The sequence below is a fragment of the Rosa rugosa genome, chromosome 4 (genome assembly GCF_958449725.1).
Source record: "Rosa rugosa chromosome 4, drRosRugo1.1, whole genome shotgun sequence".
In the NCBI taxonomy this organism is placed as follows: domain Eukaryota; kingdom Viridiplantae; phylum Streptophyta; class Magnoliopsida; order Rosales; family Rosaceae; genus Rosa; species Rosa rugosa.
Genome location: NC_084823.1, coordinates 17,136,973 through 17,162,918, shown reverse-complemented (window position 1 = coordinate 17,162,918; position 25,946 = coordinate 17,136,973). Strand labels below are relative to the sequence as shown.

Below are 25,946 nucleotides of genomic sequence, written 5' to 3'. Positions count from 1 at the left end.
GCTGATATTGGGTATCTCTCTGACCCACACAAAAGTCATTCCCAATCTGGTTAAGTGTTCACCATGGGAAAAGACCGTGATATCTTGGAGGTCTACAAAATAGACCATAGTCGCTATATCTTCGAACAATGCAGAGATCATTGCTCTTCACGAGGTGGTTCGTTAATGTATATGGATTGGATCCATAATTACGCATGTTCGAACAATTGTGGTTTGAAGTCTACCACAGATGAGCCTACGAGCATTTAGGATAATGCTGCTTGTTTTGAACAAATGAGGCATGGCTACATCAAAAGCGATAACACCAAGCATAATCAGCAACAACAGACTCTCCTCGAGATCAAAGTGAACTAGGTTCAATCTGAGGACAGTGTAGCAGACTTGCTCACTAAGTTATTGCCTAAATTCCACTTTCGAGAGACATGTTGGTAGCATCGTTTGCGGAAGTTACCCGAACTCCCATGACCGTAGTCATCATGGGGAGATGCAGACATCAGGGGGAGATGTCTACATGTATGATCTCGAAACGTGAAGGGTGTGTTGTGCTCTTTTTTCCCTTCGACCGAGGTTATTTTTGTCCCACTGGGTTTTTGTTACTCGGCAAGGTTTTTAACGAGGCAACGAGAGAAGCACCACGTTTGGACAACACAAGGGGGAGTGTTTAAGGATATCTCTATTTGTGTTTAGCCCAAACTCTAGGTTACTTGACCTAGTGGTAATAGGGTTAAATTAGAAGGATCTAGATTCCTATTCAATGTACGATTACTTTCCTTGTATGATTGAGACTCTATACATTGTAATCCTCTATATAAAGAGGCCCCTATTATCAATGAGAATACACAGCGAATTTCCTCTCAAATTTCAGTTTCCCTACAACATAATAATAATAATAATAATATTCATTACAAAGACTCACACATAGTTAGATTATTTGTATAGTAAAAATTTCATTGTCTTTTAATAGTTTAATACAAACTATAAATTGTTAATAAGATTACCGTTACACTAACACACCGTTAGATCATGCGTGTACTTGTATAGTAAAAGTTTCATTATCTTTTAATGCAAACCATACATTGCTAATAAGATCACACTTGTTACATTATATGTCCATGTGTAATACAATGATCTTAAAAAAGTAGATCCTCTCTTTCTCCTTATTGTTGGACAAATTATAACTATATTATAGGAGTGCTTTCCTTATGAGTAGTTTGTTGACATTTTTGCCTTCTATGTTTTACGGAATTGCACAATCCACCTGTATGACTTTAATGGTAATGGCAGCTAGTTGTGATAGTTATACGTGTTGCTTTCCAATACTTATCAATTGGATTAAATGCAACTTTTAAATCGGAGATGAATCCATAGTTTGATACAACTTATAATCACCACAAAAGTTACAATTTTTGCTTACAGAAAAAAAAAAAAAAAAATTACTCAAAGCTTCATGGTTCATATACCTCAGAAGCACAAGCACTAGATCACTCAATCACTAAAACCTCAAACTCAAGAATGTTAGCCAATAGCCATGACAAGACCATAGCAGAGTATTAATTAGGAACATCAGAATTTTTTTTTTTTTTTGGCAAATGGAACATCAGAATTTGAAGCAGAAAAGAAAATGGGTGGGTTGCAGAGAATGTTTGGGTATTTACTATTTAGTAGTGTGACTGGCCCAAACATTCCAAGCCCAAACCCGAATCATCATCGCTCTTCTAACCTCGGAAGTCAGAAGTAAAAATCCATTTCGACTCTCTTCACAAACCCCACATCCATCTCCATCTGGGTACAGAGAATGTTTTGATTCTTCATTTTGTCTCAGATTCTGCAGTAATTTCGATTCGTAGTTGTAGAAACCCTCAAATTCTGCAGTAAGTTTCACTGGGTGTAATTGTTGTTTCAATTTTGTGGCTTCTGTTTTCAACTTTCAGTTAGGTTCAATGTTGACGAAGGAGGAGCAGCGTGATGTCCACCTCCCTGAACATGTTGTACTCAACATTCTCTGCCGGCTGCCCCTCAAGTCCTTGATCCGCTTCACTTGTGTCTCTAAACGCTGGCGTTCTGTTATCATTTCCGACCCCCAATTTGCCAACTCCCATTTCCAACTAGCAGCATCTCAGCTCCGTCGAAATGTCCTCATCTCCACCCACCCTATCTTGATTTCGAAAGGTACACTCGGAACAACCCATACTATGTTACCCTCTCGATTTCACTCCTTAGACGATGACTTTTCGGTCAGAAGTCTCACCTTCCCATCCGAGCCGAATCGCGACATTGTAGTAATGGGCTCCTGCAATGGTTTGGTAGTTTTCGGCAAGTTCTATCGCCATGCTTTGGTACCTCTAGGCCAATTATATTGTGATTATTATAAAACTTTGGGAATCTGGAACCCATCTACTGGATTCTTCCGCAACATACCCAGTCCAAGTCTTCAGATTGGGATGATAAAATTGACAGATGAAAAGAAAGAAAGGCACATGAGCTGTGTATATTATGGTTTTGGTCAAGTGTCGGCCTCCGGTGACTACAAATTTGTAGTGATACCAAACTTTGGTGGTTTTATGGAAGTACAGGTGTTCTCAGTGAGAACCAACTGTTGGAAAGTTGTTAAAGCTCCTTACTTGTCGCCGTACCGCCTCTGGTCTAAACAATGGGGGACTTATTCAAATGGAGCAGTTCATTGGGTCAGTCATCGCGAACCAGGGATTTTTGAGCCATCTGTCTATGCTTTTGATCTTGCAAATGAGGAGTTTCGGGAAATGCCATTGCCTGTTCTCAGCCACAATGAAGATGGCATGAAAATGACGCAAGTAAGAACTCCGGTTCTTGTAGGAGGATGTCTTTGTGTGATGTTTCAGGATTTTGATGAGTGTAGTGAATTTTGGGCAATGAAAGAGTATGGGGTGCCTGCATCTTGGGTTAAACTCTTTTGCTTTAATGTACGTGATTTACCAGTTGTGTTTGCTCCATTCTTTAGCTGCTATTACTGGGATCCTATTTTCATTGCAGAAGACGGTACAGTTGTGATCAAATTGCATAAGAAGAAGGAGTTGGTCAGGATTAAATGCCATAAAGAAGAGAAGCCAGTCTGCACCGAACGGTACGGTCTTGAGGAAGTGCCTGGATTTAAGTGTTTATTTGATGCCAGTTTGTATGATGAAACTCTTGTTTCGGTACCTGAGTGATTATGGTGATTCATGTGGCCTGAGACCCAGAGGCGTGAAAAACTTAGAAGCAAGAACAGAAATGAAGAGGGATTGCTACGTGCATTCTATTGCTGGTTTCATCTTCGGTTCTAACTATTATAATTTGGATTGCATTCTGTTGCTGGTTTCTACCGTAGGTATTGTAATATGGATTCTCCACCTTTGGTGTTTAATGAGTGTGGATCCTTCTACTTTGTTTCACCCAATGAGCTGTGTGTTTTGGTGTGTGTAATTGAGGAGTCAGAAACTATGAAGTATGTCTATTACTATGTCTATTACTGCTATTGCTGCAGCATGATGGAACTTGTTTTATAATTCTTTACATTTGCTCTACAGTCTAGAAATTCTTGCTTATTGCCCCATATGAGATATATAGCATAATGGATTCTTTTTTATTTTTATTTTTTTTCATAGCATTGTTGTTTGAGAACATAAGTGTACTTGTCATAATTTTGCTGGCTGGCTGCAATGTTGCTAGAAATTGTATTGTCACAAACTTGCAATAAAACTTCAGTTTTAGCTGCTTTGCAGCCAAGTTATAGGTATATTTGCAGAATTGCAGATACAGACGATAAATGATAATGCCCAGTTTTTTTTTTTTTTTTAAATGATTTCACCAAAAGTCTCCACAGGAGGAAGGCCCATCTCACTCTTCTCGACTGTTATTTCCCTACCAACAGACATCATGATCAGTTTCTTTACACCATGGCAGTCTGCAAGCTCCTAAATACTTGATCACCACAAAAGGTGAACCGTCTTGTGTCAGCCTTGCTTCTTGTCTTCTGAGCAAATTATAGGCAAGACAGAGACAAATGACCTTTATTTGTGAAGCCATGCTTGATGACATTGATGGCTTTGTTAGGCCTAGATTGTTCAGATCAGTTGAGGCTGTTTAGCTGTTAGTTTTTTTTTTCCTGTTCTGGGCTTGGACCCCCATTGTACCAAAAAAAAAAAGACAAATGACCATCAAGCCAGTAGACCGCATTATAAACATTGAATTCTCAAAACCTCGGACACCAATCAACGTGTCTTTTGCTGTCTAATGCGACATATATGTTGCTGCACCATTGCTTTGGGCCTTGGACATGCACCGATAAATGTGTCCGTGTCTTTTGCTGCCTAAAGCCACATATATACATTGCTGCATCCAAAAGGTAACAAGGGTTTTGTGCCCCTCGTAGCGTAGTCTGCAGTCTGTTTCGTGTTTTCTTATTTAAGTTGTAGTCAGTCCTTTGTTTTCACGTTGTGTTCAAATATTTCTTCTGCCTTCTAGTTTCCTTTATTTTCAACAGTGCTAGCTAGTCCAGATCGAGAGAGAGAGAGAGAGAGAGATATACGTCTACTTATCGATCAAGTCGTAGAGCCGGGCATTTCTGACCAAAAATTCGGTTACCAAACCGTCCGAACCGAAAGAATTGATGCGGTAACCGAATCTCTTCTCTTCTCTTCTATTCTCTTCTCAGAATCTGTTCTATTATCTTCCCAGAATCTATTCTATTATCTTCTCAGAATCTATTCTATTCTCTTCTCTTCTCTTCTACTTTAAATCTCTCACTTCTCTGTCTCAGTGACTCAGCATTTCATTTCCTCAGTTGCAAAATCTCTGCAAGTACAAGGTCTCTGCCTCTCTCAGGAAAATTCTCTTATCTTATCTCTCTCCTGTATCTGTATATGTCTGTATCTATATGTTATGTCTATGTTTTAAAGATTGTTTTCTCATTTGCTAATTCGAACTATGAACCCTAATTCAAAATTAGGGTTTACACCTTTCTGATTTGAAATTTACATTGGGTCCTTCATTGAAATTAGGGTTATGGCTGCTGAGAAGAAAGTGATGGGTTTTAACTGGCTGTTGTCCTAGTATTGTCATCTCTTTTGTCTCAATAAATAATTGGCTAAACCTCCGGTCTCAACAAATACTAGCTTCAGCAGGCAACGCTTTGTGAGACGCTACTAAACATAATCTGCAACCAACAAAGCATTAACATGTACGGCACCGAGTTATGAGAAAGATATCTAAACAAAACAGATATATAATAACAGAGTAATTAATAATTTAAAGATCACAAGGATCTGCATTTATATTTCAACAAACCTAGATCGGAACACAAGTTTCATTTTTTTGTTTAAATTCGGAAACAATCAAAATCAACTAAAACTTTTTAGATACCAGTGCGAGTTTTCTACTTGAATAACCCACTAAGCTTGTATATTTTGGTTTCCTTTATGTCGTCTATGTCAACAAAGCACCACTTGGCAACAGTGGCTAGTCATCGGTTGCCTTTGGCCATATTTCTAGTAGTGAATGGCAATACTACAGGCAGCAGTTCTGGAGTCAGATGATTCACTTGTAAGTGCTCTTCATACCCATCTTGTGAAAATTTGTGTGGCTCTGAACGCAACAACAACCAAAGTAAACGGGTAAATGACAAACCAGATTTTGATAGAAATACAACTACTTATGCATTTCAATCAACTATCTCCAATTAATGGCTGAATAGACCGAAAGAAATACTAGATGTATGAACAGCAAATCTCTCAACAGCACCTACAAAACTTGCATGTGCTCTTGAAAATTGGAGAATGTTAGGCTGCCAATTTGATAGGACAACTGTTTTAAAACAGGAGGAAGGTCCTTTATTTTCACTAAATGGCGGAGGAGGTTGGCATAAGCTGGTCAGCTTGCCATTACAGTATATAATTAGAAAGAGGCACCCGCACGGTGCTGCGGGTTTTATCATTAATCGATCCGGTTATAATAATGCATTCAGCTAGGTTGTTTTTGATTAAAAAAAAAAACTAATAGGTGTTATATAGTTGTCAAAATATTATGAGGTGCGGTGGGTAATGTGCTCATATAGATAAATAACTTTTTTGATTTACTCACTCTTAAATCTTAATAACAATTGGAACTGTTTGAAAAGAAGTTTAGAAGATGAAGAAAATACAACTAAGGATAGGATCCTTAATCTTACACAATTCAATTAACCCTGCATGGCACTCTCTTGATATTACAAAAGATCTAATACAAATTGAGAGACATCTCTAGTATGGCCTGTACCTCCAATATGCTCTTGATCGTCTTCCACCGCCCATTCCATAACCCCACTGCAGATTAAGATTGCACAATGCAATATGTTAATAACTTATCTGAATTACAGAATTTAACATCATAGACCTTGTCTAAAATAGAACTAGCTATTCAGTTATCAACATAGAACTAGCTAGAAACAACTAGTCTATTGTAAAACCCTAGGAGAGCTTTCTCTCTCGCCCTAGCAAATCTCAGGCCGGTGACGGCCAGTACTTCCTTCTTCCTCATGCAGGCCTTCAAGATTATTGTTTGGAACTGCAGAGGCTTGAACAACACGGAAACCCAAGATGCCCTCGTGAGCATTGTACGTCAACAAAACCCTAGCCTTGTCTTTCTATCCGAAACTCTAGCCTCACCGGTGACCTCTGTTCGACGTCGGATCGGCTTCGATGGGGTTGTCTGTGCACCGAAAGAAGATGATTGTCGTGGTTTGGCTCTTTTTTGGCGTAATGAGGTCCCTGTTCGACTTAGACACTATTCTGCTAACCATATTGATGCAGAAGTTACTATGTCTATTACTGCTATTGCTGCAGCATGATGGAACTTGTTTTATAATTCTTTACATTTGTTCTACAGTCTAGACTCTAGAAATTCTTGCTTATTGCCCATATGAGATATATCGCATAATGGATTCTTTTTTGTTTTTATTTTTTTTCATAGCATTGTTGTTTGAGAACATGAGTGTACTTGTCACAATATTGCTGGCTGGCTGCAATGTTGCTAGAAATTGTATTGTCACAAAGTTGCAATAAAACTTAAGTTTTAGCTGCTTTTGCAGCCAAGTTATATTTGCAGATACAGATGATAAATGATAATGCCCAGTTTTTTTTTTTTTTTTTTTTTAAATTATGTCACCAAGAGTACCCACAGGAGGAAGGCCCATCTCACTCTGCTCGACTGTTATTTCCCTCCCAAGTCCCAACAGACATCGTGATCAGTTTGTTTACACCATGGCAGTCTGTGCAAGCTCCTAAATACTTGATCACCACAAAAGGTAAACCGTCTTGTGTCAGCCTTGTTTCTTTTCTTCTGAGCAAATTATAGGCAAGAGAGAGACAAATGACCATCAAGCAATGGTAAACATTGAATTCTCAAAACCTCGGACACCAATAAACGTGTCTTTTGCTGTCTAAAGCGACATATATGTTGCTGCACCATTGCTTTGGACCTTGGACATGCACCGATAAATGTGTCCGTGTCTTTTGCTGCCTAAAGCCACATATATACATTGCTGCAGCTAAAAGGTAACAAGGGTTTTGTGCCCCTCGTAGCGTAGTCTGCAGTCTGTTTCGTGTTTTCTTATTCAAGTTGTAGTCAGTCCTTTGTTTTCACGTTGTGTTCAAATATTTCTTCTGCCTTTTAGTTTCCTTTATTTTCAACAGTGCTAGCTAGTCCAGATCGAGAGAGAGATATATATACGTCTACTTATCGATCAAGTCTGAGACTAGAGCCGGGCATTTCTGACCAAAAATTCGGTTACCGAACCATCCGAACCGAAAGAATTGGTGCGGTAACGGAATCTCTTCTCTTCTCTTCTATTCTCTTCTCAGAATCTGTTCTATTATCTTCCCAGCATCTATTCTATTATCTTCTCTCTTCTCTTCTCTTCTATTCTCTTCTCAGTATCTGTTCTATTATCTTCCCAACATCTATTCTATTATCTTCTCTCTTCTCTTCTCTTCTATTCTATTTAAATCTCCCACTTCTCTGTCTCAGTGACTCAGCATTCCATTTCCTCAGTTGCAAAATCTCTGCAAGTACAAGGTCTCTGCCTCTCTCAGGCAAGTTCTCTTATCTTATCTCTCTCCTGTATCTGTATATGTCTGTATCTATATGTTATGTCTATGTTTTAAAAATGGTCTTCTCATTTGCTAATTCGAACCTAATTCAAAATTAGGGTTTACACTTTTCTGATTTGAAATTTACATTGGGTCCTTCATTGAAATTAGGGTTATGGCTGCTGAGAAGAAAGTGATGGGTTTTAACTGGCTGTTGCTGGTGACCATGGTACTAATGATTGTGTCACTCGGTTTTGTTCCGCTTGTATCTGCTCGTTGCGGGAGTCGTAATCCGTTAAACAATGGGTGTCCCGCTTCCTCATGCAACAATCTTGGGAGCGACGATTGTTGCCCTGGTTGTCACTGCATTGGTCCTTTCGCGGGTATCTGCATTGACTTTGGGGGCTGCTGCAACCAAAACGGGGCCCTTAGTACCCAATTGTTTACTTTCAAGTAATAATCTCCTTTTCATTTTCTTGTCAATGAATAATCCTCCTCTTGGGGTGGGGGGGCTAGTTCTTGTCCCAGTATCGTCATCTCGTGTGTCTCAATAAATCGTCCGGCTAACCTCCGGTCGGGCTGCTTTGTGTAAGTTATAATGTACCCTTTTGTGGGCTGTTGTGTATTTGTGTTCCTCGTGTAATATGCTGAGCTAGATGCTTTTTAATTACCTATAAAAAGTGTTGAACCGTCTCGTTCTCGAGTTGGTTGAATATTTTCACTTGCGGAAAAAAAAAAAATCAAATCATTCAGAAATGGGATTGTTTGGATGGAAGATGAGGGAACGCATCAAGATATCCAGTTTTCACGATATTAATTTGGACAACTCCAAGAGTAACACGTTACACAAATGCTAGCTTCAGCAGGCAACGCTTTGTGAGACACTACTAAACATAATCTGCAACTAACAAAGCATTAACATTTACAGCACCGAGTTATCAGAAAGATATCTAAACAAAACAGATATATAATAACAGAGTAATTAATAATTTAAAGATCACAAGGATCTGCATTTATATTTCAACAAACCTAGATAGGAACACAAGTTTCATTTTTTTGTTTAAATTCGGAAACAATCAAAATCAACTAAAACTTTTTAGATACCAGTGCGAGTTTTCTACTTGAATAACCCGGCCACTAAGCTTGTATATTTTGGTTTCCTTTATGTCGTCTATGTCAACAAACGCAACATAATGCATCTATATTGGAAAGATCATCGGAGAGCATCTAATAAGGGATGGCAATAGCAATACTACAGGCAGCAGTTTTGGAGTCAGATGATTCACTTGCAAGTGCTATTCAACCCATCTTGTGAAAATGTGTGTGGCTCTGAACTCACAACCACCAAAGTAAACGGGTAAATGACAAACCAGATTTGAAATACAACTACTTATGCATTTCAATCAACTATCTCCAATTAATAGCTGAATAGACCGAAAGAAATACTAGATGTATGAACAGAAAATCTCTCAACAGCACTTATAAAACTTGCATGTGCTCTTGAAAATTGGAGAATGTTAGGCTGCCAATTTGAGATGACAACTTTTTTAAAACAGGAGGAAGGTCCTTTATTTTCACTAAATGGCGGAGGAGGTTGGCATAAGCTGGTCAGCTTGCCATTACAGTATATAATATCAACAAGATATTTAATTTTTATTTTTGTAAATTTTTTTAGATATCTTCAAATATTTTCGGTATATAAGGTACTTTTTTTTTTATCAAATAAGAACTTCATTAATAATGAACTGCTTACAACGAGTTTTGGCGACATCTCATACTCAGAGATGGCCACTAGACTTCCCACTGGGAACTCTATATACTGACTCTAAACTTGCACTACAACTGTATGACAAAGACAATAAACGCAGGAGCAGTAAATCTTGACATCGCGCCTCTCGTCCAGCCAGTAAGAACTCTAAGACTAGACAACTCACTTGTGTCAACACGAACTCACCAACCAGAGTCCTCCTGACCAGCTTTTGATCGACCAAGCCAACACTCGTTGTGACCTAAACTCGACCAAAAGGATTGCCGGACATTCAAACCTGGGACTAAAGAAAACCCAACACCATCACCACCTAATTGTCGACACCATCCATCCACCACTGCTCCAAAACGCCATCGCCTCCAACCCGAGATCAAACAAGAACATTCCCACTAGAAGGCCAAGGATGGTTGTCTATGCCAGTATGCCACCGCCAGACAATTTCGTCACCGCTGCTGACCTAACTCCAGAACAGGAACAACCTCTAGACCGCCAAATAGAAGATTGTCTATGCCAAAAATTGCAGTGCACCCGACCCAACAACTAATACTTTAAACAAAACAAAAGAAACCAAACCCTAAAAACTAGTGATAACTGCCCACCACCAAGGGCCCAACAAAATTAAACCCGGCCCAACTGTATAATCACTGCAGCCCATTAGCTAGGCCAACAAACCTTGCACTAGACCCACCACCGTGGCATCATCGGTTCCGTCGTACTGCCTCCAGACCACCACCGCCCTAGTCAGTCCACCGCCGGCGCTCCACCATCCAAACCACATCCAACCACCGCTTTGTAACAGCCAAGCCCAATCCAGTTTCTGTCGGGCCACTACCATTGTATCGCCGCCTCTGCCGGACCACCCCAGCGGTCTAACCACCTCAACCATTGTCCTGCAGCCACCCCCGTTCAAGCACGAGAAAAGCAAACAGAAAATTGATAACAACAGTAGACCGACGGATCCAAGACAGAAGGCACCACCACTCCAGAGGTCAACCGATCCCAATCTCGGCGATCCCATTCGCACTACAGCCAAACCACCGCCACCGATCGACCAGGAAGGGAAGGATCTGATTGTCCAACTCGAACCCGCCACCGGTACAATCTCCTCTAATCCCGACCCGGCAACAACCATCCAAATCGATCCCCGATCCGACGATCTTGACCCCTGCTCACTCCCCAAACCCGACCCATACTCACTGAACCAAAGCTTGCCCGCCACCGCAAACTCCCTACACAACTTCCACAGCCCCCGGCGGTCCAGAAGAAAGCGCCGAGGATGATCACCCACCATGGAACAGAGCCCGTCCGGCGACAGCGTCAACAGAAGCGCCGCCGGACGGAATGAGGAAATTTTCTTGAAAACCCTAGCGGCTGTCGAGAGAGAAAACGCGGCTGTTGCCAATTATTCGTTGTTGCAAGTTTTTTGGTATATAAGGTACTTAGGATATATCCTGATAAAGTAAAAAAAAAATATCTATAAAATCTGATGAGAGAAACAAAAAAATCAAAAAGTTACTTAGTTATTCACAGAGAAACACACATTATAGAATATGAAAGTTATGTGGGGGTGTAAAATAATTTTAAGAATGATTTCCAGTCAAGAAATGGCATAATACTCTAATAGAGAGGCAACACAACTTGTTTGGGAAAAATGCCTTGAGATGGAACCTCGCAAAGTAGATTTGGGTGAGGCGAAATCCTCTCAAGGCGAATGTGGATAAGGAGAAATCCTTTCAAAGCGAATCTAGGTAAGAAGTAATTCTCTAAAGGCGAATTTGTGTGAGGAGAAATCTCCTCAAGACGAACAGTGAGGAGCAATCCCCTCAAAGCGAATCTAGGCGAGGAGAAATTCCCTCAAGGCGAATCTTGGTTAGGAATAATCCCTCAAGAAAAATTTAGGTGTTGAGTAATTCCCCCAAAGAGAATCCGAGTGAAGAAAAATCCTCTCACAACGAATCTGGCAGATATTATATGGAATTTGTACAATATAGGGGAAACAGTTGACAACTCTAAAGAAATATATGATTATCTTGTTCATCACTATAATTCGTACTATATGGGTCATATGTATTAGTCTGATTATTGTACTTTAGTAGATCAGCGAGTGACTTTTCAACTACCTAAAGGTTTTTTTTTTTTTTGATGTAGATGAAGTTAACTTTCATATTTATTTATATGTAAATCCAATAAATTGACCTTTTAAAAGAAATCCAGATAACAACAACTTTTATTTGTGGGGCAATAAAATTTTATTGGGGATGAATAAACCTTCTCAAAATTTTATGAGATTTATGACAACCTTCTCTTAGACCTCCGGTGATTTCTGACGATCGGCGAGCTCCGATGAGATTCTGGTAAAGTCTGGCGATGTTTTGACGAGATTCCAGCAAAGTCTAATTTACGGAGATTAGTCCAACTTCCTTCTAAAACACTTTTATTGCCCTCAATAAAACCCAATATATTTTTGGGTTTTTGTCCATTTACACCATTTTTAGAGATTTTTTTCCCACTTACCCCACTAAGTTTTTTTAATTCCCTCTTACCCAAAACACTCTAAGGAGGTCTTCCCTAATACCCCATTAAGATTTTTTTTTTGTTTTTATTTTTTTTTAATACCATTTTACCCTCACCTTTATTACTTAGAGAGAGAGAGAGAGAGAATGGAAGAAAGAGAAACCATAGGGGACTTCGCTGGAGCCCGGTCACCGGCCGCCGGATTCTGGTCACCGGCCGTCGGATTCCAGTCACTGGCCGCCGGAATCCGGTCACCGACCTCCGCCCACCGGAATTTACTGAAAATCTCACCGGAAATGTTTTTTTTGCCCCCAATAGACATCTATTGCCCCCCAATAGACCTTTATTGCCCCCTATTGCCCCCCAATAGACGTCTATTGTCCCGATAGTCTATTACCCCCTAATAGACGTCTATTGCCCTCCAATAGACGACTATCGGCCATGTATTGCCCCCCAATAGACGACTATCAGCCATGTATTGCCTCCCAATAGACGTCTATTGCCTCCCAATAGAACTTCCATTTGCAGAATGAAAACTAATCTTTCTAAAATTAGACAAATAAAAATTTGATTAAAGAAAAAAAAACAAAGAGATTACATCAATTTAAAACATCTATTGGCCCCAATAAAACCTTTTTTTTTCTTTCTTTCTGGGCTTCTGCCATATTTTACCACAAAAAAAAAAAATTGATTTGGGTCAAGCACCAACAGACCCGACCCAATCAAGGACCCGATTGGAGTCGCTGCAGGTATAGCGGTGGAGAAAGAGAGAGGCCGAAAAGCTCTTATCCATCTCTCTCTTCGGAATCAGAACTGGAAGCCTCCGATGTTGTGTTGGACGTCGAACTCAGTGTCTCCATTTTCGATCTTTAATTTGGTTGTCGAAGGCGAAACCATCTGAAACCAGACTGGAAGAAAGCTCCGATCTCGTCCTCCGGGTCTGTAGCCTCCATGGCGCGACAATGCAGGCGTCGTGCTGTGGGGGAGGGAGGAAGAGTGATAGGAGCATTTTAATGCGACGTTTTAACTGCTATTTCCATACATTTCCTGCGTTATTTCCTTAAAGAATCCCTGTTTAGGAAAGTTTCCATTCTTCGATTGGGAAAGTTCCTAATTGTAGAAAGTTTCCGTTTTGTAGTTTCTATTTTTCATTTTTAGAAAGTTTCCCATTTTAGTTTAGGAAAGTTACCATTTCTTGTTTTAGGAAAGTTTCTATTTTTAGTAACAGTTTCTATTTTCAGGTCCCTGGAATAAATGAGCTGAAATGAGCTCATAAATGGAAAGAGGAGCTAGAGAACGTTGGAGGGAACAAAGACAAGCCACTAGAGGACGCAGAAATGAGCAGAAATGAAGAAAAGAAGTTTTCCTGTTTCAACCAGGAAATCCTGTCCAAGAAAGGAAACGACTCCTAGGCCGTCCATGGAGTGTGATCGAAAATATTGAAGTGTTATGATGATGAGAAGCTTCTTGAAGACATTAGAAGATGACATGGCAAGGAAGTGACGCAAGAAGGCCCAAGAACCTTCATGGAAATTGGATTTTCGGCAAAGATGGATAAAAGCCCAAGGGAGCTAGGGTTTTGTGACGTCAAAGAAGTAAAGTTGGAGTAAAACCCTATGTTGCCGTGAATTATCAAGAGAGAAACAAGGAGCAACGTGAAAATCAAGCAAAGTGACGCCAAAGAGATTTTCTAGGGAGATTTTTAAGGGAAGAAGAAGTGTGGACAACAAGAAAAGCTCTCAAAAGCATCTAGATTCATCCCTAAAATCCCTAAAGGAAGTTTGGCCAAAATAAAAGAGAAAAATCAGAATATTTTCAAGGAATTTCGGCAATTATATATTAGGGAGGTATTTTAGAGAGTTTTGATTGGTTGGATCACATCATAGGGCTTACTTGGCAAGTTCTCATTGGTGGAAGCTATGTGGAATTATTAAATTAATTCCACGGAAAATAAAGAAGAAATACACGGCTTGGAGACCAAGTTTGTCGTTCCCTATATAATCCCCTCATTCTAGACGTCTAGGGTTCCTCACTACACACTACACACTTTAGAAAAATTCAGAAAATCATCTTGCTGCCGTGAGCCTTTCTCTCCCTCTCTCCATCCTCTAGAGCAAGCCACGGAATTCAAGCAAGGCCTAAGAAGAGAAGAAGGAGCCGTGAACCACCATTCATCACCAACCTTGAAGCTTGCTTTCGAGCAAGAAACCAACAACGTTAATCATCCATCCTCATCTTCCATCCACGGTGTAATTCGACCTCTACTTTGTAACCTTGTTTTGATTTTCATTGGTTTGTGTCTAGTTGACATTGATGTTTGAACAAAGTTATTAATTCTGAAATTTATATGATTGAATAAGAACTTTCGATTCCTATATTGTGATTCTAATATTGCTTATGTGAGTTTGTTCAACTAAATTTCATTGATTGATATCTCTTGTATGTTGATTCTAATTGGTTCGAAACTTTTAGGGTTTATGTATGAGTGGTGCTAGATTTAAGAACATGATGCAACTTATTGTTTTGTGAACTTGAATCAAAAGTAGTAAAGGTTTTGGACAAAAACCGAGTTTAATTGAAAAGGATTGCAATTAAGTGGACTTTTTCATACTAAGTTGCACACTTGAGTTGATAGCATTTCTATGTGTTTCATGCGTTAAACATGTTATGATTGTCTAGCTTTCTAGAGCTTGAATGCATGTTTGATAGGATTAATCTTTGTGCTTTCACTTAGGTTAATTAGCATTGAAAAGTAAAATATGGAAAATTATTTGCTTTGAATATTTCACATGATCAACTCCTTTCTCATGATTTAGATAAACAATATTAGGGTTGAATCGAATTCGATTATGGTTTTGGTTTTCATCTTTGTTTCTCTCATTCCACACTTATACTTATGTTTTTGTGTTTATACATTTTCTTTGTTTTATTTGTTTTAATTTTCGAAAAACTTAAAATCCAAAAACCCCCCTTTTTCGTAAATATGTTTATACTTTGTTTTATTTTTGTAAATAATTGTCTTTGTATTTTTATTGACAGGTGTACCCTCAATCCCCGGATTAGAACGATCCCTATTTACTATGTACTAACGATGACATTTTCAGGGTTAAATTATGCGCTTGCTTTGAGCGTATCAAAGAGAGAGAGAGAGACTAAGTGTTTTCCAATCTGCATCGGAGGATGAGAGAAAGAGTGTGCAGATTGAAGGGATGAGAGAGACGGAGACGATGACAGTGGCAAACTGGCCAGTGACGTCGTATGTCCGATTCTGACGAGGAAGGAGCGACGGGGGGGGGGGGGGGGGGAGAGAGAGAGACCGGATCTGAGGGAGGAGAGAGATTAGAGTGGCATCATGTAGTTTTTTAATTAGGTGAAGGGTAAAGTTGTCATTTTTTTTAAATTGGGTTAGTGGGAATAAAAATCTGTTGCTGAGGTAAGTGGGATAACTTTGGCTCATTTTGGGGTTTTTGGTCAATGACCCTATATTTTTATTGCTCCTCAATAAAAGGTCTTGAATTGGTGTAATATCCTCATGATCTTATTCCTCAATCAAAATTTTATTTCTCTAATTTTAGAGGAATTAGTCTCCCTTCCCAAATTAGTCTCTCTCTCTCTCTCTCACCAAGGGAGAGAGATAAAATAGTAAATTAAAAAATTAAAAAAATAAATAAATTTAATTGAATATTAGGAAAAAAAAAAATGTGTAATCTTATGGGTAAGAATGCAAGCATATAATCGGAGTCTCAAATTAAGGTAAATGAACATTCTCTCTTTTATTTTTTATTTTATAATAATTAACTTGTATATAATTAACTTGTATAAGTGACTTACATAAATAAGCTGTAAATATGAAATAACGATACGCTTGCGCGTGAAAGAGTGAAGGATGAGGATGGCTAGCTGCACGTGGGTCGTTCACTGGAAGAGGAAGACTAAAAGATGCACCCTTGATAAATTGGTAGCGTAATTAAGCTCAATTAAATCCATGCAGCATCCTTTGTAATTAAACCAAATTGGCTTAATTATTAATTAAGCTACACCATTCTCCAATTTGAATCAATGAGTAATGTTAATTAATTCTGCTGCCAATTCCTTCCTTGTCTCATTGCTTTATTAGTGATCATGCATGGTCCACCTTTTCCGTTGGCCTGGATTATCATTTTGTCGAAAATTCATTTTACTCTTATTTCGGGTCATATTATCTCGTTGCAACTCTGCTTATTTCTACAACATAAATTAAATTAAATTAATTACATAATAATTGACGGCTGCAGCTATTGTCACCCTACTATTTTCTTAGTTTACCACATAAATATTTAAATTATTGAAAGACTATATTACCTAAGTGCAAAATGACTAATAAGTGCACTAATTTTCTAAAATCCAAATCTACAAGGAAAACTAAATACATAATCAATTAACTAAATACAAAGACTATTTTTTTCATTGGATAACATTAATCTTCATCTTCTCTACCCAAATTTGAATTTATTATTATTTTTTGTCTTATTGTTGCCTCCTCATCGTTAATTCGTTATTCAATTCACAAAATCATTAGTGTTTCATCAAAATCTTTGTTATCCTTCTGTGAACACCAAAGTAAAAATTTAAAACCCAAAAAAAAAAAAAAAATCTCTTCTTCATTACTCATAGTTATTAACTTACTAATATTTTGGCATGGATTAAAATAGACGAACATTGAAACTGAAAGAAAAAAAAAATTTTAAAATACTAGTAAATCACAATTTCTTAGGAAACTTTAATATATAATTATTTTTTCAATATAACCTAAATGAGACATTTTTGTTAAAAAGAAATATTCTTTTTTAATTGGATATGTCATATAAGGATATTTTTAGAAAGATAGATGGGTTAGATATATAAGTAAATTTAATAATTGAAATTAAAATGTAGGGTGTAATGAGCAAGTATGGTGAACAAAGAAAATGGTAGGCTAACAATAGCCGCACCCTAATTGACTTAAGGTTTAGCTTAATTCTAGCGTTCTAGATATAATTACACGTATAAAAATACGTGTAATCATCATCGTGAAATAATAGAACATCTATTATTTGTTTGTCCATGGGCTCAGCGCGTGTGGCGAGGTCATTGCATTGGTTACCGACCCAATATCCAAGGTAACAACTCATGATGTCTGGTTCCAACAGTTAACTTTCCCTCCTTCAACTTCATCTCAACATCGACAAGAGGTCCTCACGCATTTGACTTTTGTTCTCTGGCACATCTGAAAACACCGGTGTCACTGCTTCTTCAACCCAATTCCTCATTGGTAGCGTCTCTGTCTTTTGATGCCTCCATGGAGTTTATTCAATATGTTCGCCGGAAATCTCAGCTTCAACCTCCCATGAGGCCTCCCCCAAAGCCTAACTGGTCTCCTCCACCACCCCAACATATCAAGATAAACTGTGATGCTTCTTGGACTCCAAATTCAGTGGGAATTGCTTCGATGGCTCGAAATAGTTCAGGGGTTGTTATTGGAGGCTCCCCATCTTTTTGTGGTGGCTCCCTCACCTCTCTACGCCGAGGCTATAGCTGCTAGTTTGAGTGTTTTCCTTGCTCATTCGCTGGTAGCTCTTCTTCCTCCTGAAGGTACCTTTTTGTTCGAATCTAATTCACTCCAACTTGTCCGCCTTCTCCAAGATTCTTCGCTCTTACCAGATTGGGTTGTGTTGCCCCTGGTTGATCATATCAGAGAACGGACAATTGCTATCCCTTCCTCTAGCTGGTCTTAGCCAGCAGGATGGTTAATCAGGCAGCTGATCATTTGGCATGTTAGCTCGCAAGGGGATGTGCCCGGTTGATTGGCTTCATCAACCTCCTTCCTCTTTATTACAAATTTTACTTTTCGATGTTGTTTGTGCTCCTAGTAGATTGCTGTTTGTTTTCTAGTTGGGCGTTCCTTGCCTTGTTTGTTCCTTTGTTGGTTGTGTTTTAATGTATTTCAATTGTCAAAAAAAAAAAAAACTCTTGTAAAACAAGTCTCAGGACAATCAACCTTCAAGCTGGTTGAACAAGTATGATACCCATTATATAGAATCTTGCTCTGATAAGGAGGTTCTTAACTTTATTCCAAAAAAAAAAAAAAAAAAAAAGGAGGTTCTTAACTTGGCTTAAGGTACGGATTTTCATATTTTGACCACTTTTCGATCACATCTTAACCGTTCAATTTTTAGGTATATTTGAGTAGATCATCTCTGCAAATTTTCAGTCAAATTGATTATCGTTAAGGCATCCAAAACTGCAATTTACACGAACGAACCGGATCTGTCCAACCTGAACCGTTCATGTAAATTGAAGTTTTGAATGCTTTAAAGATCATCAATTTGGTTGAAAATTTGCAGAAGTAATCTACTCATATATATCTAAAAACTGAACAATTAAGATGTAAATATGCGATCGAAAAGTTGTCAAAATATGAAAATCCGTACCTTAAGCTAAGTTAGGGACCTCCTTAACATATATAGAAGGCCTGATATAGAATCTTGCTTTGTTAAGAAGGTCCTAACTTTTTAATACTTCCTTTTCAAAAAAATAAAAAATAAAAACTTTTTAATACTTGTTTTCATTCTTGTTCCCAAGTTATAAAGAACGAAGAGGAGCTGCTGGAGAAGGTGAGGACTTAATTAGGAGCTCAAGTGTTTGAAGATGATGAGGACTTGAAATGCATCTGCTCTTGTTGGGTTTTTTTCGTTTGAACTATTATCTATTTAAACTATGACATTGAGTCAAAGTTTAGTTAACATTTGAGAATTTTTCCCCGACGTACTTAAGTCTCTTAACTAGGACTTACTATGGTGATGAACATGGATTGCTGATGTAACCTTGGATTGCTGTTAATCATTTCATGATTGACTTTTGCTATGACAGATCGCTAATGGTTAGGTTTGATTTTTATTTTTGAAGTTTGAAGAATATTTGTGGAACACTAAATTTGAAGGTTAACCTAGAAATTAGGCCTAAAAATGGACCAACCGTTCGATTACAAATGGGTGAATTTAAACCCAATAAACGGAAACTGAACCTGAATCAGAATATGTCAACCCGACATTTTATTTTTTGGTGGGCTATGGATTTGTGCTCAGCTGATCAATTCGGGTAGAAAATGATTTCTGATTCGCGCCCAACCCTAATTACAACTAGGAAAGAACAGTTAACAATTTCATAGCCTATTCAATAATTTGATACATTTGGATGACTAAATCATTTCTGATTCACGCCCAACTGTTATGATCATAGCACCTATGTCACGTCCCGAATTTTGAATAATCAATTCAAATCCGAAACATGAATTATACAACTTAATAGAATAAACGTCCTGAATTTTTTTCTCACAAACAACCACACTTCACACCTCTCAATATTACAATAAATCAAATCCTCAAGTTAATTATTACAACACACTCTCACCAAATCAAATTGTAAGGCTCAATGAGCTTAACTCACCTCACTATTACAAATGCTGTAAAACTATAACAAATACTCTAACCCGCTCGATCACCGCCCTGATTCTCCTGACCTGCAGGATTACCCGCTACACCGTTTGAATAGTGTACCGGGATTGCAACAATACAAACCCGGTAAGCTTTTTGCAAAGCTCGTATGAGTAAATGAAAGGATTGCACGATTTAAAGTAACACAATCAACTCAAGCACATTTTAATTTTGTTTTGCATAAGAATTGAAGTGTACAACATCACTTCAAGCATCAATCAACTCACATCTCATCATAACTACTCAATAATAAACAACTTCTTACTCAATATATACTCACAGGCTTATGATTTATTTATATAAATCATCCCATGCAGTATATTATACTTACAGGCTTATGATTAATTATATTAATCACCCCATTCAGTATATCATACTTACAGGCTTATGATTAATTATATTAATCACCCCATTCAGTATGTCATGTCATACCCAAGGGCATATGATAACTCGTTTATCCCCCAAGCAGTATGACGGCAGACAGACTAGAGCTCTAACTGTATCGTAAAGTGTCACCTGGGCCAAGGTTCACCTTACGAATGACTGCTTTTCTCAATTCACTCGACTCCTCATTTAATTCATCTCAACGACTCAACTATCGCACTTTACTCAATTACCCATTATCATAGACAACACAACATCTAAGATAAATCACATATTCCAAGGGTAATGCTCAAAATATAACTCAGTAAATCACACCATCCAATATATATTCCACGTAAATATATATATACGTAGTCACCCACACAAGAGTGACCACTAATACCAACTATAGTTCACATGCAATAAAATCTAGAAATTCATTTTTATAGTTTAAATACATTTTACTTACCTATGGACCGTAGTCGATCAAGTCCATATAATTTAAAACAAATATTTATTTTCGTAAAACAATTTCCACAATTTCTCAATTAAATAAAATCACCGAATTTCGGTTCGTGAATGAACCATGTGCGATTTACTCACCTCGATATTCCCGCTGCGTCTTCAATTCAACACAATACACACCGAAATCGCTCACCCAAGGAAGACCGTTAATCACCTAATCACACATGACCTTAACTTAGCCAATAACTCAAAAACATATTCAAACGACAATCCAACGGTCGGATCGAAATTAAATGATGATCCAACGGTCGGATCCTCACGGATCGCCCTTAGGATCACCCTCCAAAAATCATCACGAAGATCCAACGGTCGGATCTTCCTGAATCGTCCTTACTAACATCTTCACAAATTTATACGAAAATCCGACGGACGGATTCTCACGAATCGCCTCCCTAATCACTGTTTTGCATTTATACGAAGATCCAACGGTCGGATCTTCGCCCATGACCACACAAAGCCACTGGGACAGTCATAAGATCATCATATCAAAACTACAAGTCCATCTAACGGTCCTAACTTCACAGATCACAAATCTAACGATCGAAATCGCTCTAAACTTAAAAATTCATAACTTAATCATACGATATCCAAAAATTGCGTATAATATATCAAAATGATCGTATTGAAATATAGAATCTGAAAATGTACAGAAACCATATTTTTGACCCCCGGAGGTGGCCGGAAAGGGCCGCCGGAGTTAGTGGCAGAGCCGCCGCCGACCACCACCAATGGTGTCGGGGCCGGGCTGCTCTTCTTCCTCTCATCATGCTTAACAACTTTCATAACTACCATGTAAGCTGAAAATGACCGGAAGTGGTTGAAATTACCTAAAACAGTCGAGGTGGCCGGAATTTTTTCCAGAAACCGGCGAGAATTTGCAGAAGTCGGCGAAGCCCCGATCAACGTAAAAATGTCCTCCTTTCGCTTCGATTCCTTCAGGAGACTTGTTCAGAACTTAAAGACGAACTCACTGGTTCAAGAATCACTCAAAACGAAGCTCTACAGCTCGAGATATCTTGATCGAAAGCGTCGGTGGCCGGAAAATTTCCAGAATCCGGCGAGCTTGAATTCCGACGTAAAAACTTCAATTTCTCGCTTCGATCCCTTCTGAAGAGTTGTTAAGAAACTCAAGGAGAACTCACTGGATCAAGAATCACTCAAAACAAAGCTCTACAACTCGAGATATCGAGCTCCACAGTCCAGTTTCGATCTAGGTCGGGTTGAGCTTCCAGTCGCCACCACAAGCCACGCCGACGTGTAAGGTTACTTCTGGGAGCTTCAGGAAGTTGAGGCGAGCTCGTGGATGAAGTTTGGTGAGGATTGATGGCCGGTAGCTTGAGATATCAAGCTTGGAACCAAAATGAGCTCAAACCGGCCTCGTGTTCCACCGTCGTGTACGGTTCAAGAGCCGGCGAAAGGCTACCACCGGCAGCTGCGCAAGGAAGAAGTGAAGGCGTGGGACGTGGTCTAGGGTCGATCGATGGCCTATGGAGCGAGAACGAGCTTGGAGAAGTTTGCTCTGTTCTTGGATGCTTTCGGACGAGAGAGAGTGAGAGAGAGGTCGATAGAGAAATGAAAAAAAGAAACAGAATGATGGCTCTCCGACAAGAGGAGGACCGTTACAGCTAAAGGGAGGGGTGAGAAAACTAAAGGAAGGGTGAAATGTTTGTCTTTGATTCTTTCACGAGATGGTATTATTCCTCTATCGAGGTTCGTATTATTCCTCCGACGAGTTTCGTACAATTCCTCTAACGAGGTTATTACAATCTACCCCCCTTAAAGGAATTTCGTCCCGAAATTCAAGCACCTAATTCCACAAAGAGCTGTGGATACTTCGCTCTCATGTCAGACTCTAACTCCCATGATGCATCACCCTCGTCATGATGACTCCGCAGCACCTTCACAAGATCAACCTCCTTCTTACGAAATCTCTTCGTAGAACTATCCCAGATACGAACAGTTCTAACCACAAGGGTCATATCTCAATGGTAACTAAATCAATTCATCACTTCACAAATCACCACATAGAAACTCAATCATAATATTAATGAGTCACGTATCACTACTCAACAAGTGTTATATCATCTCATAACACAATCACGATAAGGTGTAGCCTTGGCTAACCCACACAATCTCCTCAACCATGAGGCATACATCACACAACTAACCATCCACAACCATTCCAGAACAAGAATCACAGGCAAAAGTTTAACTACAAATATTAGTCAAACTTAACCACACAAAATAATGTGTAGAAGAACAATGCTTCACTACACTCATAATTTAAAGAAGGTTAAACGCCTCCACAACATCTTCTTATTTATCATGGGTTATTTATCATGGGCCACTTGGCCTTCTTGTGGGCTCTGGGAGGGTCCACTAGTACGTGTTCACTCCAATGATGATAGTTTGGGCTTGCCCAATCCTTGGGCTAAGCATTTGAACCGGCCATTTAGGCTGACCATTTGGGCTGAACGTTGGGCTTCCATTTGAGCTTAACATTCGGCCTACCATTTGGGCTTACTATTTGGGCCTACCAATTGGCCCACCAACTTCCAGCTCGGCTACGGTATGAAATTGTACATACCGTATATACGTATGCATACCGTACAGACCGTATATACGTATGCCTACCGTACAACTGTATATACGTATGCATACCGTACAGACTGTATATACGTATGTATACCGTACATACCGTATATACGTCCGTATATCAAGCATATACGAGATCCAAAAATATTTGTAGGAGGTAAGGTTCGAGCCCCCAACCTCAAACACGAAGGTTTTGCTCCCAACCACTGAAGCAAGAGCTGCTTTCATTAATATATGCACACGCGTTATATTTATTATGTCATAGGCGACATAAATAAAATAAAGGGGGAGGCAAGGTTCGAAACCTTAACCTGCTGCACGAAACCTTTGTCCCCAACCACTGGAGCACAAGCTGTGCTTAATATAATGTGTACAAATTTTATACTTATTATGTCATAAACGAACATAATAAAAATAAACGAGAGGCGAGGTTCGAACCTCAGACCTCTTGTACACGAACTTTACACTCAACCACTCGAGCACGGCTGCTCACGTTATTATCCATACCAATCCTTTTATTTAAACCAACTGTTTCAACTGTTTCAACAATTCGGCCCAAAACATCCAAGACTGTTGCAGAAACCCAGCCCAACGTATCCAAAACTGTTACAGAAATCCGGCCCAACTCATCCAAAACTGTTTCAGAAACTCGGCCCATCATGTCCAAAACTGTTTCTGAAACTCGGCCCATCAGGCCTCCACCCACAGCTACAGTGATGCCTTGATCCGAGACAGGCCCAAGTACGGCCCACTTGTGTCACGGCTTATCCCTTCCGTGATTTACGGCAGTCAAATCTGCTTTCGGCTACAGCTGTCTGCCACAGCGCCTCGAGATTCCCTCGGTCCCCTTACACGCTCTCCACGCGCCAACAGCTTTTCCGGGTTTCGGGGCGACTTTAATCCAACGCGTGGATTCAAATTCTGAGATCGTTCATCCAACGGTGGAGATCTGCTCACCTTGTTCTATAAATAGGTGCATTCTGGAGACGCGACTGTTCACTCCAAAGGAAAAGAAATTTTCTTCCGAGCTCAAGCCTTTCTCTCTCAACTCTTCAGCCTTTCTCTTCTCAAATCCCCAGTTTTTCACTCTCAGATCTTCAATCTTTTCCTCCAAATCTTCAATCCTTCTTTCTCAGATCTTTTCTTCCATTTGAAGATTCGATCTCATCTTTCCTCTGAGAATCTCAGATCTCCAATCACCAGTTCAACAACTCCAATCCTTCTAACAAAATCTCCCTCAAACACTAAACCATGTATTCCTCGATTTTCACATCCTCTCACTCCATGACCCAAGAGCCACGAACTCTGCAACTAATGGAGCTCCAAACCCCGCAACAAATGGAACCACAACAACAGCAACCAACAGAGGAGGGAGGAAACACCCAAGCAGCTGGAAGTAGTGCCAACATGGATTTCTGGCGAAGCCGTACCAGGTGGATTCCTACTCCAGAACAAATAAGAATCCTCAAGGATCTTTACTACGTCAAGGGATTTAAGTGCCCAACTTCAGAGCACATTCACGAGATCTGCCTCCAGCTGAACCAGTATGGACATGTTGAGGGTAAGAACATTTACTTTTGGTTCCAGAACGTCAGGGCTCGAGAGAAGCAGATGAATAGGTGTAATCAGGCTGCTCCAGTGCCCATGGAAACTTGTTCTCTTGGTACTGGTGGATCCATTGATCTCAATTTTGGGTCCACTGGTTCTACTGGTGCTGGTGGATCCATCGACATCAATTTTGGGCCAGCTGGTGGATCCATTGACATCAATTTTGGGTCCACTAGTTCTACTGATGATGGTAGATCCATTGATCTCAACTTTGGTTCCACCTATTCTACTGGTAATGAAGGATTTATTTACTTAAATTTTGTTTCGTATTCTTCCTCACACTTCAACACTAATACCAGTACAACTCTTTTGGCACAACAGGAGGACAAACATCCCTGCAACAACGAGGAGGAGATCACCAGGAGGTTCAAACTCTTCCTCTGTTCCCTGTGCACGGCGAGGACGTCTTTGGTAACCTGAAGGCTACTTCCGAGGAAGGTAGCGCTTTTGGTTACTATTCTGGTGGCTCAGGCGGTTACCACAGTGGCTCAAACGTTTCTCTTGAGCTCAGCCTAAATCCATCCGGAGCTGCTGACTAGGCTTAGTATAGCATAGTCCTCGTTTTTTTTTTTTTTTTTTTTTTTTGTGTAATATAAAATCAATAAGATGGTGTGCATGTTTTCTTTTCTTTTTGTTTAACCAACAACAACACCAAGGATCGAACCTTGGTCACCCAATACTATTTTCAAAACCATAAACAACTCTACTGCACACATCTTTCATAATGATGCAATAAAAACAATCACTCAAAAAGAATCCAACAATCAAATAAGTCGCATCGAGGTCTAGCTAATATCCTCTGAGTCAAACCAAACACAAACAATTTCATCGATAGGATTAGGGATTTATAAAGCTAAACACATCCTGAGTTAGCTAGGAAAAACCCACGTCTTTAGAGTTACTCTTACAACTCTTATAGAATCTCGATAATTCCATCTATCAATTGCTTCAACAAAAACTCACCACAATTCAATCCCTAACATT

The 25,946-nt window shown here is 39.3% G+C and overlaps 1 protein-coding gene and 1 long non-coding RNA gene across 2 annotated transcripts; one reads left to right on the top strand and one right to left on the bottom strand.

Annotated features, from left to right (window-relative positions):
• Positions 1 to 1,678: 1,678 nt before the first annotated feature.
• LOC133743988 (F-box protein CPR1-like) lies at positions 1,679 to 3,650 on the top strand. The gene is made up of 2 exons (XM_062172088.1): positions 1,679 to 1,786; positions 1,932 to 3,650. The coding sequence occupies exon 2, from the start codon at positions 1,941 to 1,943 to the stop codon at positions 3,183 to 3,185; it is 1,245 nt and encodes a 414-aa protein (XP_062028072.1). The 5' UTR covers positions 1,679 to 1,786; positions 1,932 to 1,940; the 3' UTR covers positions 3,186 to 3,650.
• A 16,033-nt stretch (positions 3,651 to 19,683) lies between these two features.
• Positions 19,684 to 20,887, bottom strand: LOC133742252 (uncharacterized). Its single transcript, XR_009862451.1, has 2 exons — positions 20,838 to 20,887; positions 19,684 to 19,912 (listed from the first exon to the last, which is right to left on the bottom strand). It is a non-coding gene; the product is annotated as an uncharacterized LOC133742252 (long non-coding RNA).
• Between the last annotated feature and the right edge of the window lie 5,059 nt (positions 20,888 to 25,946).